This window comes from Amphibalanus amphitrite, unplaced genomic scaffold (genome assembly GCF_019059575.1).
Source record: "Amphibalanus amphitrite isolate SeventyFive unplaced genomic scaffold, NRLGWU_Aamphi_draft 000457F_arrow, whole genome shotgun sequence".
Classification (NCBI taxonomy): domain Eukaryota; kingdom Metazoa; phylum Arthropoda; class Thecostraca; order Balanomorpha; family Balanidae; genus Amphibalanus; species Amphibalanus amphitrite.
In genome coordinates, this window is record NW_024881951.1 from 1048 (window position 1) to 13024 (window position 11977).

General features: G+C 47.1%; 1 protein-coding gene across 1 annotated transcript; it reads right to left on the reverse strand.

Moving 5' to 3' along the window:
* Nucleotides 1–3051: 3051 nt before the first annotated feature.
* Nucleotides 3052–11473, reverse strand: LOC122391830 (filaggrin-2-like). Its single transcript, XM_043386128.1, has 2 exons — nucleotides 11396–11473; nucleotides 3052–5182 (listed from the first exon to the last, which is right to left on the reverse strand). The coding sequence occupies exons 1-2, from the start codon at nucleotides 11402–11404 to the stop codon at nucleotides 3152–3154; spliced, it is 2040 nt and encodes a 679-aa protein (XP_043242063.1). The 5' UTR covers nucleotides 11405–11473; the 3' UTR covers nucleotides 3052–3151.
* Between the last annotated feature and the right edge of the window lie 504 nt (nucleotides 11474–11977).

Here is an 11977-nt window from a genome sequence, read left to right on the forward strand (position 1 = left end):
GTAGGTATAGTTTAGAGTCGGTCATGCATACGCCTTCATATGTATTGCACTGAGGCCGAGAGAAAAAAAAAACTAAAAGATTGAAAGGTTTGGATGGAGAGGATTATTTGCAACATTGCAACCCCATATCTCCACTTACCTTCTATTGTAGAGCGAGTTCATGTATCCGGCACACCAACGTCCAGTCTTCCGCTATCACCAATTACGTCACAATATCATATGACGTCACATCACCATACCTACGTATCGCACACCCAATATCACTATCAACAGCATACCACGCACTCCCGAACCGCTCGCCGCCTCGTGGGCACTGAAGACGTCGGCGGCGGCACGCTTTGAGCCTGAGCGGCCTGTCTGGGGGAGGGGAGGGGAGGCGGGGCTCGAGACAGCAGTGACATCTAGCGGGAGGTCCTAGAACTGGAGTTAGTGGGAGGCGGGCGGTGTAAAGACGCTAATGCCACCTACAGGCAGGTTTGGGGAGTTGTGGTGCTAGGATCTTGTGAATAAGTGCAGTCTCCAAAGACAGCTGTGCCGGTGACTACAACGCCTTGAGTTGTAGCACAGTATCACCAGCAATGAAAAATTCAAGCTCTGACTTACATGTATTCCAAATGGTGATTGTAAGAGATTGTCCTCATAAATAGCCTACAAATGTCACATGGGAGGAGCATTTCAAGGCAAGTTTTCAAGGGAGCTTTTCAAGAGCAAGAAGTCACCATTCTACATTGTCCGATTACCAAGTTTGATAGAATGCTATACTGAAACTTCCTTTTATTGCAGATACAATCTTTCGCACGAAACAGACATTCCAATGCCCCCGTTGCTAAAAAGGTTGCTTTGCAAGGCCACAATTCTTACAAATGAGCTGAAGTTAGTGAGGCAAATCGATATTGGTGGGACCATAGCAAGTTGGCGGGGTAGCAGGCAGCAGCCGCCCCACCAACTGTATATGAAGCAGTACGCCCCCAGCATGCCAAAAAATTAGATAGTACGTCTTATCCCACCTCGTCAGGTGCTATGGCAAATATGTCAATGATCGACTCAGTTTAATGCATCTCTCCATCCCACGGGAATGGTCCCAATAAACCGAAAGACACAACTAAAATAAAGACAGCAAACCATAAGAGATTAATCCGTTTTTTTTTTTTTGTTACCGTAGGTACTCATCTGGCCTCAAACACTTCGCAATTACTACGACTTTGCGGTGCATAGCCTACTACGTAGGTTGTGCACCTGGGACCGACACTGGCACACAACTGGCGGACGGTGGTCGTCTTATGCCTGACACAGATTCTTTCCGCAGTCAGGAAATTGCATGCGAGAGCCTATTCAAATACATGGAAGCACACTCGCATCAATCGCACGCACCTCCCGGATGCGATTGATGCAGGAAAATTATAATGCATTTGAATAGGCTCTCGCATGCGATTTCCTGAACGCGGAAAGAGTCTGTTTCAGCCTTAAGCCCCAATACCGTTCCATCTTTTCCACCCTCAGGATAGTCAGATCCTTCTCTTCCACGCCTCAACCCCCTGTTCCGGACTGGTCGGGCAAATGCATCCTGCATGCGGGAAGCTGGCTCATAGGAAGAAGGAGCAGACCTGATTGAATACCTGAAGATTTCTGATGTTTTCTTTTTCTTACTTACTTCCCAAATCCCATGTGCCGCAAAAATATATGATGATGAATGATGATGACCCGTAGCCGGGTGCAGTGAATGCTAGGGGGGGGGGTCTGCCGGGTGGCCTGTCCACTGAATGGGCTCAGCCCCGCCCTCCCCCTCACCCCGAGTGAATCACCAGGGTGCTTACCCAGACCAATGTCTCCCCTAACTCATCCCCTCAATGTCTCCCCTAACATCCTCTTCCGGTTCTGCAATGATCTTGTTTGACCGAAAGAACCTAACTGGCCTAGCCCAACCAAACAAAACAAAAAAACGTGTAAGCCCGCTGCCACCCCTGCCTCATCGCACTATATTTATCTACATTTTATAACAGCCCTGTAATGATCGCATATGACCATTAAGCCCTACTACCCTCGACATTACCTGTACCGAATTACAATGAAATATATATTTCCGTGAATTCGTTTGCGCTCTGGCCGCTCCCCTGCCCGGCCCTGCAGGTGACTCGCCAGACCCCTTGCTCCCTCGCTGTTGCAGTCGGCCGGTCAGCCCTGATCCCAGCGGTCAGCCGTGACCTTGAAAGGTCACCGGGTCAGGTGGCTACCGGCTGTTGCTACGCAGTCTTCGCGCGACAAAAGTGACGGGGAGGGGACGCAACATAACACACACACACACACACGTCACGCACACACATAACGTATATTCTATATTGACTTTTGCAGGCAACTGCGTACCATTTTGGAACACTTCCCACTACACGTATGTCGTATTTACGAGCGTGTGTGTGTGAAAAACTGAGAATTGAGAACGGAAAGACTTCCATATTTAAAATAATTGAAAAAATGCGATTAATATGTCAGTATAAGTGATGGCTGAACATATTTAGTGAGTCAAGGCTAGTAAATTAAAACAAGATAATCTTCCCTCACTATGTCTGATTGTTTTCAGCATGATACCGCGTTTTAGCATCCGTTTGCCCTTTCCTGTATTCTAGAAGGAAAAGTGTGACTCATACACTCATTCAAATGGCGTTTGTTTTCATATAGGCTGCATAATTGAGCACCATGCGTTCTTTCCTGTGTTTAGTTCCGAAAACTGTCCAGGACACTGACGATTGTGAAGGGCCTCTCAGGTTTTACGCTCGGTTCGTTATACAAAGCGAGGCAAACAAGGCAACTTACTGTTTTCCCTACAGGTGCATGCTTCTGCGATATCTTTGTTTGTGTAGGGATCCGATTGTCCTGCAATTAAATAGCATGTTGTTGAGAGTAATTAGTCGTGTTTGTTTTCATCAGCCCCTTTCGAGAGAAATATCCATAGCCATTGAAATATAACTACTTTATATTTACATATATTGTATTGTATCGATGCATGCAATATTCGATATCATTTGACACGGGATAAACTTCAACATGAAAACATTGTCAATTTAGGCATGTATTTCAACAACGCCCTTTCAATTCAAATGTATTTTACCACAACATAGCACGTTACATTTTTTACAGCGTGACAACTTCCACTTTTTCAATAATTCACCGGTTGCAGCACATACGCCTTCCTCTGAAACCCGTGTCCGCGGTTTCCCCCACGCCTGAAACTACTCGAACTCCGAGAACTGTGAGAACTCCTCGAGTGACTGTGAGAGGCACTGTGGCGGTGAGAGCCGTGGTGAGAGTGAGAGTGAGAATAGGAGTTGTGGCTGTGTCGTCTTCCGCTTCCTCCATTGTTGAAACCATTAGCGTGTCTTCCGAATCCATTTGAGCTACCGCTCGATCCAGTCGAGGGGACGTTAGTGCCATCATCGAATCCTCCAGCGCCGAAAGTGCCATCATCCACCCCATGGAAAGGCTCCACTCCATGACTAACATCATCAATATTACCGCGACCGCCTTGCTGAAGCTGAGCGCTACCTCCAGACCCCTGCTGACTGAAGCTATCATCAAACCCTCCGGAGTGGAACTGCGAGTCATCTACCGCACTGCCGCCGCCAGATGGCGCGCTGAAGGCAGTGCTGGAGGCGCTGGGGGCAGATATGCCGTCGTCCTGGTTACTGGAGATGCTGGAGCCGCTGCCGAAGACGCTGCTCCCCCCGCTACCAAAGTCGCTTGCTTGGGAGCTCTGGCCGTCATCTAGGTTGCTTGATCCAGCGCTGCTAAAACCGTTGTTTTGCTGACCATTGTACCCACCATTTTGTTGATTGTGCCCGCCATTTTGCCGGCCGTTGTACCCACCATTTTGTTGGCTGCCGTACCCGCCATTTTGTTGACCATGATTCTGCTGATTGTTGAAGCCGGCGTTTTGGTCGAAGACAGGCACGCCATCATCTTGATTCGTGGATCCCATGTTCAGTTGTGCGCTGAGCCCATCGTTTTGCTTGTTGAATCCGCCGTTCTGTTGGGAGTTGAACCCATTGCTTTGGTCAAAGACAGACACACCGTCGTCTTGGTTGGTGGATCCGCCGTTTTGTTGGTTGCTGAACCCATCGTTTTGCTTATTGAATCCGCTGTTCTGCTGGTTGCTGAATCCTTTGTTCTGCTGGTTGTTAAACCCATTGTTTTGCTGGTTTTTGAATCCACTGTTCTGTTGGGAGTTGAACCCATTATTTTGATCAAAGATAGGGACACCATCATCTTGGTTGGTTGATCCGCTGTTCTGTTGTTTACTGAACTCGTTGCTTTGTTGGGAACTAAACCCATTGTTCTGTTTGCCACTGAATCCATTGCTCTGCTGACCGGTGAATCCGTTATTTTGGTCGAAGACTGAGACACCGTCATCTTGGTTGGTCGATCCACTGTTCTGTTGTTTATTGAATCCATTGTTCTGCTGGCCGTTGAATCCGTTGTTTTGTTGGTTGTTGAATCCATTATTTTGATCAAAGACAGGGACTCCATCATCTTGATTGGTTGACCCGCTGTTCTGTTGATTGCTGAACCCATTGCTTTGCTTGTTGAATTCGCTGCTCTGTTGCCCCTTGAAGCCACTGTTCTGGTTACTGGGGACTCCATCGTCCAAGTTGCTGCTGCCTCCCTGACCGAAGCTGTTGCTCCCTCCGCTGCTGAAGCCAGTGCTGGAGAGGCCATCATCCAAACCTCCACCCTGACTACTAAAACCAGTGTCCTGGTGGCTCAAACCATCGTCAAACCCTACGTTTTGACTCATAGAATGATCATCGAATCCTCCATTCTGGCTGAAGGAACGATCGTCAAAGGCGCCATTTTGGTTTGTCGAGTGACCATTATATCCCCCATTTTGTCCAGTTGAGCGACCACCAAATTCTCTATTCTGTCCAGTTGAGCGACCACCAAATCCTCCGTTTTGACTGAATGCGCCACCTCCTTGCTGTTGCTGTTGCTGCTGCTGACTAAACGCCCTGCCACCCTGCTGGAACCCCTGCTGTTGCTGCTGCTGCTGCTGTTGCTGTGGCTGTTGCTGTACAGTCACAGCAGATGACGAGTAATACACACGTCGATGGGTGTGAGGTCTGGGGCTGAAGTGGGGAGATCCCTCGGAGATGGACGACAGTGACACTGCTGCCAGCAGCAGGCCATAGAACACCTGCGCAGAGGAGGAGCCGGTGTTATTAGAGAGCGTGCCGATGAGAGAGAGATTATCTCGGGAGGGGGGGGGGGTCACAAACACGACCGTATTACAAAATATCTGAAGCTTGAATTTTTACAAAGAAAATTGTCTTTAGCTTGTAGGTATAATAAGAACGGCGCATACAACATATTCGCATGCAATAACATTCACGGCTCGTATGAAACGTAGCATCTAGGTACAGCAAAGTTCGTTGTACCACTTGTCAAGGGCGGCGCCACCGTGGGGGCAGTGGGGGCAGACTGCCCCCACTGACAGGAGGCCGTGGGGGCAAGACTATGTTTTTGCCCCCACAAAATTTGGCTGATGTTGAAAAGCGAACAAAAGACCTGTGGAATATTCATGATAGGTAGGTACTATAGGATGTGATGATGCAAACAAGGCTACAAAACTATGGTAATTTTGAATGACAACATCTAGGAGCAAGGTGCTCCTGGATTCTGCAGATCGGGGTACACTCGGGGGCAGATTGATGTTCTACAACTCTTTATCCACCGGGTTCCTATGGCTCAGCATTGGCAGCAGCCGCCTGGTACCGGTAGACTGTGCCGCTTCACTTACTTGTCAAGCGGCACAGCCTACCCACTCGTATGACACCGGTCTGGGTCGGTGGCTGGAAGGTGATATGGGCCGCCTGTGACGTCAGCGCAGCGGTGAGGGCCGAGCCCGGAGGCATGGCTCGGGTCGGCGCGGCGCGGCAGCTGGCGAGGACTGGGGAGTGAGGTGGGGTGGGAGCACGGACATCGCGCGGCTGAGCGAGTGTAGTTAACTTTCGCGTCTCAGGACGCCAATTATTCTACCTAACCATTGTGCTAAAGCAGTTGTTAAAATGTCCTATCCCCAAGACAGCGCCTATCATCATACTTGCAATGCACATTACGACACACTTAAGCGTGGCAATGGGACAGCCGATAGAAGTTATCGTCACTCGTGCATCGAGGTGCGGAGCTATATTTTGTATAACATATTAGTATTAAGGCCTTGATTGAGCAGATTGGTGTCTATTGTTTCGCACGGCAATCGTCCAGAGACGTGGGAACTGGGGGTTATGAGTAGCGCCGCAGCCAACGCCCCAATTTAAAGCGATTATTACTGTTGCTCTTATATGTGGTTGCAGCCCCCAATAGCAAACCGTTCCAACTAGGAGCCAAGAAGTCGGCCACTCAGGGGGGTTCGAACCGGGCTTCTCCCACCGCGCCGGCCAATTCACGACACGAGCGTTCATCCACTGAGCTACCGAGAATGGTCCTCGTCTGCTCAAAACAAAATGACATTCACCCGCTGACCGCCAATGACAGTATTGTCGGACATTTGATCGCGTTTGACCGCGGCGAGTGGTCGCTGGTTTCGGCAGCTCAGTGGATACGCGCTAGCGTCGTAGGGTGACCGGTTGGAGAAACCCGGTTCGAACCGTCCCAGGTGCGCGACTTATTTGTTCCTAGATGGAACGGTTTGCTATTGGTGGCTGAGACCACACAATAGAGGAACAGTAAGAGTTGCTTAAAGGTAGTGTGCCGCCTTCCAATGATTTCCCATTTTATTTTTCCTAGGATAAGAAGCTTCTGTTTTTACCTAATATCGCAAAAAAAAATCAAAAATGGGCCTAAAATAGTGCTTTTTTCGCCTAAAAGTTTATCGGTTTTTCGATATGTATAACAACTGTAGTGGGCTGACCTGCAAACAGGCGTCGGCAACAATCGCGAATGCGGCGCACATGTGACAATAAGCAAAGGTCATTATAGAGTTACGACGTACGGGAATGAGTTATCAGCTGTCTAATCGTAGACAACACAATGTCGAATTTAAACTGTAAGCCTGTATTGGTATTGTTTCTTTAATTTGGCTGTCGAACATTAATTTATGGCTTGAAATATTATTTTATGTAAAATAATTGATATGAAACAGCCGTCTCTAAAGTTATGACCCCATCTCACCACATGGAAATGGCAGAAATGACAATGATCAGCTGACGCATTTTTCTTGGCCGAAGTCGGAGCGCGCGGCCCGACGCACCACCACCGCACCACAAAGTATGAGCAGAAGCCGCGCCCAAAGCCAGGGCCCCGGTAACAAGAGGTAGCCGAGTCGGGGCAGCGTGCGCTGACCCAAGCCGGGGCCGCGGCTTTGGGCGCGGTCTACCGCATCCCCGCGGGCAGCCCCGGGCTATCACATGACACCGGGAGGACGCGCGGCCCCGGCTTGGGTCAGCGCACGCTGCCCCGACTCGGCTACCTCACGTTACACTGTAAACCAAATCTACAAGTTGGCTCCTTGTTACAAATTTGGTTCCAATTCGCATAGGCGTCACCTTGTCGATTCACCAACCCCAGGCTTGTTGGCCAGCAAACTAACAGTTTGTCTACAAGTTTGGTTCCAATTCGCATAGGCGTCACCTTGTCGATACCTTGTCGATTCACCAACCCCAGGCTTGTTGGCCAACAAACTAACAGTTTGTCTACAAGTTTGGTTCCAATTCGCATAGGCGTCACCTTGTTGAGTACTAGTCTGGGCCTTGTGAACCTACCAACTTCTGGATAGGCATAGCCGTTTCCTTGTCGGTTCAACAACCCCTGGTTTGTTGATGAACTAGCCTTTGACTGGGCATTGCTAGTTTACAAATTGTCAACAAGTAAGTGTACTAACGCTCAGTTCGAACTTGTTCTTCCTTACAATCGCTTTGTTTGCGTTGATAACCTTAAGAACTTACGATTCGCTTTCGTTTTCAATTGCTACGATACTGATTCAGGAAATATTTTCTATACGGACAGGTCATTTTTTGGCTGGAAGTGGTGCACAAAACCATGACTGGCATCAGTTATTGCTCAAAGGCTTGCGCTGACAAGAAACGAAATACTGATGGGTTATATAATCGATGAATGCATACACCACATCCATTCGGAACTTTCTGGAATCATTAGTATTTATTACGGTCACGTACCTACATCACGTAGTATGTAATTAATAGGTACTATTGACTGGAGACAATTCCAAGTGCATATTTTCGAATGGATGTGGTAAATGCATGAGGTAGGTATACCTATCGTGCACCGTCAGCATATAAGTCTTTGAAGCAAGAACTGCTGCGTATGTGGAAGAACATGGTTTTGTGCATCGCATCAAGCCAGAAGTATAGCATGCCCGTATGACGAATATTTCCACATTGACCATAACAATCATGGCAGTTGCACGATCACGCAGATAATTCGAATAAATCATGATCGCCAACCAGATTAGCTTTTACAGCCCATATATGTCCATCAGTTAAGTTAAAAATACAAAGAGTTGAATTAAAGGCAAATAAATGTATTTATATATATAAAAAACACCGACCGCAAAACATCTGCTCACATGTGCATGCAAAGGTCTGGCCCACTTACATTGCGCGCGCAGGGGAAGGGAGGCGTCTCGACCGCGGGTATAGGCACGATTAGTGCGTCCCGCAGGCCAGAGCGGGCCTCACTCACAGCACGAACACCACAGTTCACAGATTTCACTTTTTACTGCACAAATGCTGGAACAGCCCTCGTCGCTGATCCATGCTGCACGGCGGCCGCGCGACAACTGCTGGTTTGAACGGTTTGAAACCGCCGCGCCGGGGCCGGACGGCGACCGCTGATTGGTCCGCCAAGTCTGACGTCACGGGCGCAGCTGACCATGTGTATGCTGACCAGCTGACCAGTACAAGTTAGGCGCCGGTTAAATAACCATGCGGCAACAAGTTTCCAAAACTGGTTAAGAAACAAACGTTGAAACAAATGTAGAGTTGGTCTGGATACTGAGAAGTTGGTGTGCATAGTAACTATTGACTCGTAGTTGTCACCTGACAAGCAATGCACCAGACAACGGCTTGTTTGAAAAGTATCAGTTGGTAAACATACCAAGAGATGATTGGTTATATTACACAAGACTTGTCAATTTGGTTTACAGTGTACCGGGGTCCTGGCTTTGGGCGCGGTCTACCGCACCACCTAACAGGCGTGTTCGAAACCGCAGGAGATTATGATGAACGGGTTTATCGAAACTTGATTGGATGAGCCTATCGGTAATAGCGATTTCAGTGTGTGCATTTATTGTTTATAGTGGTGTGAAATGTGGTTGGGGTACGACCGACAACCCGTCGGGGCGAATTTCGCACTGGGGTACTCAAAATTTGAAGAATTTAAGACGTTTCCATGAGTTTTGAAGGTATGGATAAGTTCTAAAAATCCGGTTCTCCATATTTGGGCCATTAACTCCATACGGTCCAGGGTCGAACAGATCCTCCCCCTCGGTTTTTCGCAACTAACTCAAGCAAAACGTGGTGGAACGCGACTAAACTTTCTATACCTTAGAGTCGGTCAATTTTATACATGAACTGAAAGTTCATGACCTTGACTTTCATAAGTTTTGACATATGACCTGTTTCTCCCGACCAGGCTAGGCTGCTATCGATTTGGCGCATGTGAGCGCACATTATCGGCGCTTGTTGTGGTTGCTAACGCTCCAACATATGAAATGCTGTTTGTTCCTGGCATTTTTAAGGTCAAAGGTTAGGTCGAGGTCATTTAGCTTAGATGACCTTAGTTAACCTTTTCGAGTAAGCATTTTTCTAGATGAGTGCTTGGAAATAATTTCGAATTCCTTTTCGAGTAAGCATTTTTCTAGTGAGTGCTTGGAAATAATTTCGAATTTAACACCCGTTAAAACCTTTAATAAGAAGTTTTGGTGCTTACGTAACCTGTTACGAAGCCATTAGAAGTGATTAACACCTGCCTTCTATGGATAGGCGGCAGGGCACCTAATCATCGGGTCTAGCCTGACCCGACCTTGCATGAAAAAGATCATCATTGATCAAAACTAACACGAAAATCGTGATCACCACCCCCAAAACCTACACCCCCACTTTACGAAGTTATATCAGTTTTCGATTTGCCTATATCAAAGCTCTATAACTCAAGCTTCTTAAGGTGAACATTGACTGTAGAAGCCAGTAATGTAGACGCAGCGTTGCAACAGCGTTGTTGATTTATCCAAAAACAATATTTGGCGATGGAAAATAACAAGGTCAACATGGTATCACCCCCTCCCTCCCTCCTCCCAACCCCCTACTGACCGGAAACCCCCCAGGCGGTGTGCCGCGGTCGGGTAACCCGCCGCGGCGCGTAAGAAACCACGCGTCACAGTCTGCTTTGACGTCTCATAGTGACTGGTTTAGGCAAATTTCGGCAAAAAATGAGAGTTGCCCCCGATGCAGAAATTATTGGAGAACATTTTGATATGTGTTGTCATGCGTACCACCGCGTATCAAACTTTGTAGGGTAACAGTTTCCTGATTCAACTCCTGGAATCAAAAGCATTTTAAAAATTTTAGCATTTCGTTCGAAAATGATACCTTTGGTTGATTTTTGGAAATTTTCGTGCATATCATCATCTTCCTCATTAAACACAGATAATGAAAGCATATCGCAACTTTAAGCTACTGTTCAGGGAAACGAGTGAGCGGGCGTTTCATTGTCATGTGCTTTTTCGCTATATCCGGGAAGCAGGATGCTGGTCAGCACAATGCTACATTTTGAGAGGTGTTTTGAGGTGTAAGCAATCGTTTTTGAAAGGAATTAAGGTCGGGTATGGATGCACTGGGCAATTATACGTGAAATGGATGACAAAAAAGTGGATATCAAAATACTCGTATTTGCCACTTATGTCGTGCTAGCATGGCATAAGTCCCCACGGTGCGGTGGATAAAGAGTTGTAGAACATCAATCTGCCCCCGAGTGTACCAGACAACAAGTGGGTCACCTCAAGCTTGCCCCCACTGGCGAAAATTCGTGGCGCCGCCACTGCCACTTGTGACTTGTCAGGTGACATTGATAAGGAATCGAGCGGGTCAAATTGGGAATAAAAGGGATGCAAAATTTATGTTAAATGTTTGCTTCTTCGTCTTCATTGGCACTATTTCAAAAAACGGGTTTCAAATGTCCCTTGTGGTCGTCGTTTCATCATGCTATTTCACATTGCTCAAACTCAAAGTCCTTAGCCAACACAATAACTCTGCCGCACAAAGGCAAAACCGATTACGTTAGGGTGACCTTTGACCTGACGTGATGACCTTTGACCTGACATGATCGTTTTTGCCTTTGGACGCCAGAACTTTAAGAAATATCTTCTTGCATTTTGCCTCCATTTACTCACCGGATTCATTTTGTCGTCTGTCCTTTTGCGTTTCTCCGTTACAGACCCTCACTCTAGCACACACAAGACCTCACTGCCACGGATGCCCTCAATCTTCCTCCCTTTTATACATTTTGTCCTCCGCTGATTCTCGCGAACCAATGCGGACCATATACAGGACAACCCAATTAGTCGTATGGCTTGTTTATTAATGGCAAGACAATGGGTTTAACGCGAGCGGTTGGGTTTGTTTGAAAGGAAATTGGATGCACATTGTCGTTCAGCACATATGAAAAAGATAGCTAGAAAATGTCATGCAAATAACTGAATGAATGACACAATGTTGATTGAGATTGGAGCGTGGTGGATGTTTAAACTGAAAAATGGAAAAAACCGAACAAGTGCGGACATAATCGGTCATAACTAAGTATATTTAATTTTTGTAAAATATAAAGGTGAGTGGTATAGGTTAGGTTAAAAGGATAACGGTTATCTAAGTACCCAAGTACTCAAGCATGTAAGTAACCATACGACTAATACCCAAGCTAGGTTTAACTGAAAAAAAAAACATGAGAAAAGTTTGTGTGGTATGACAGTTTGACG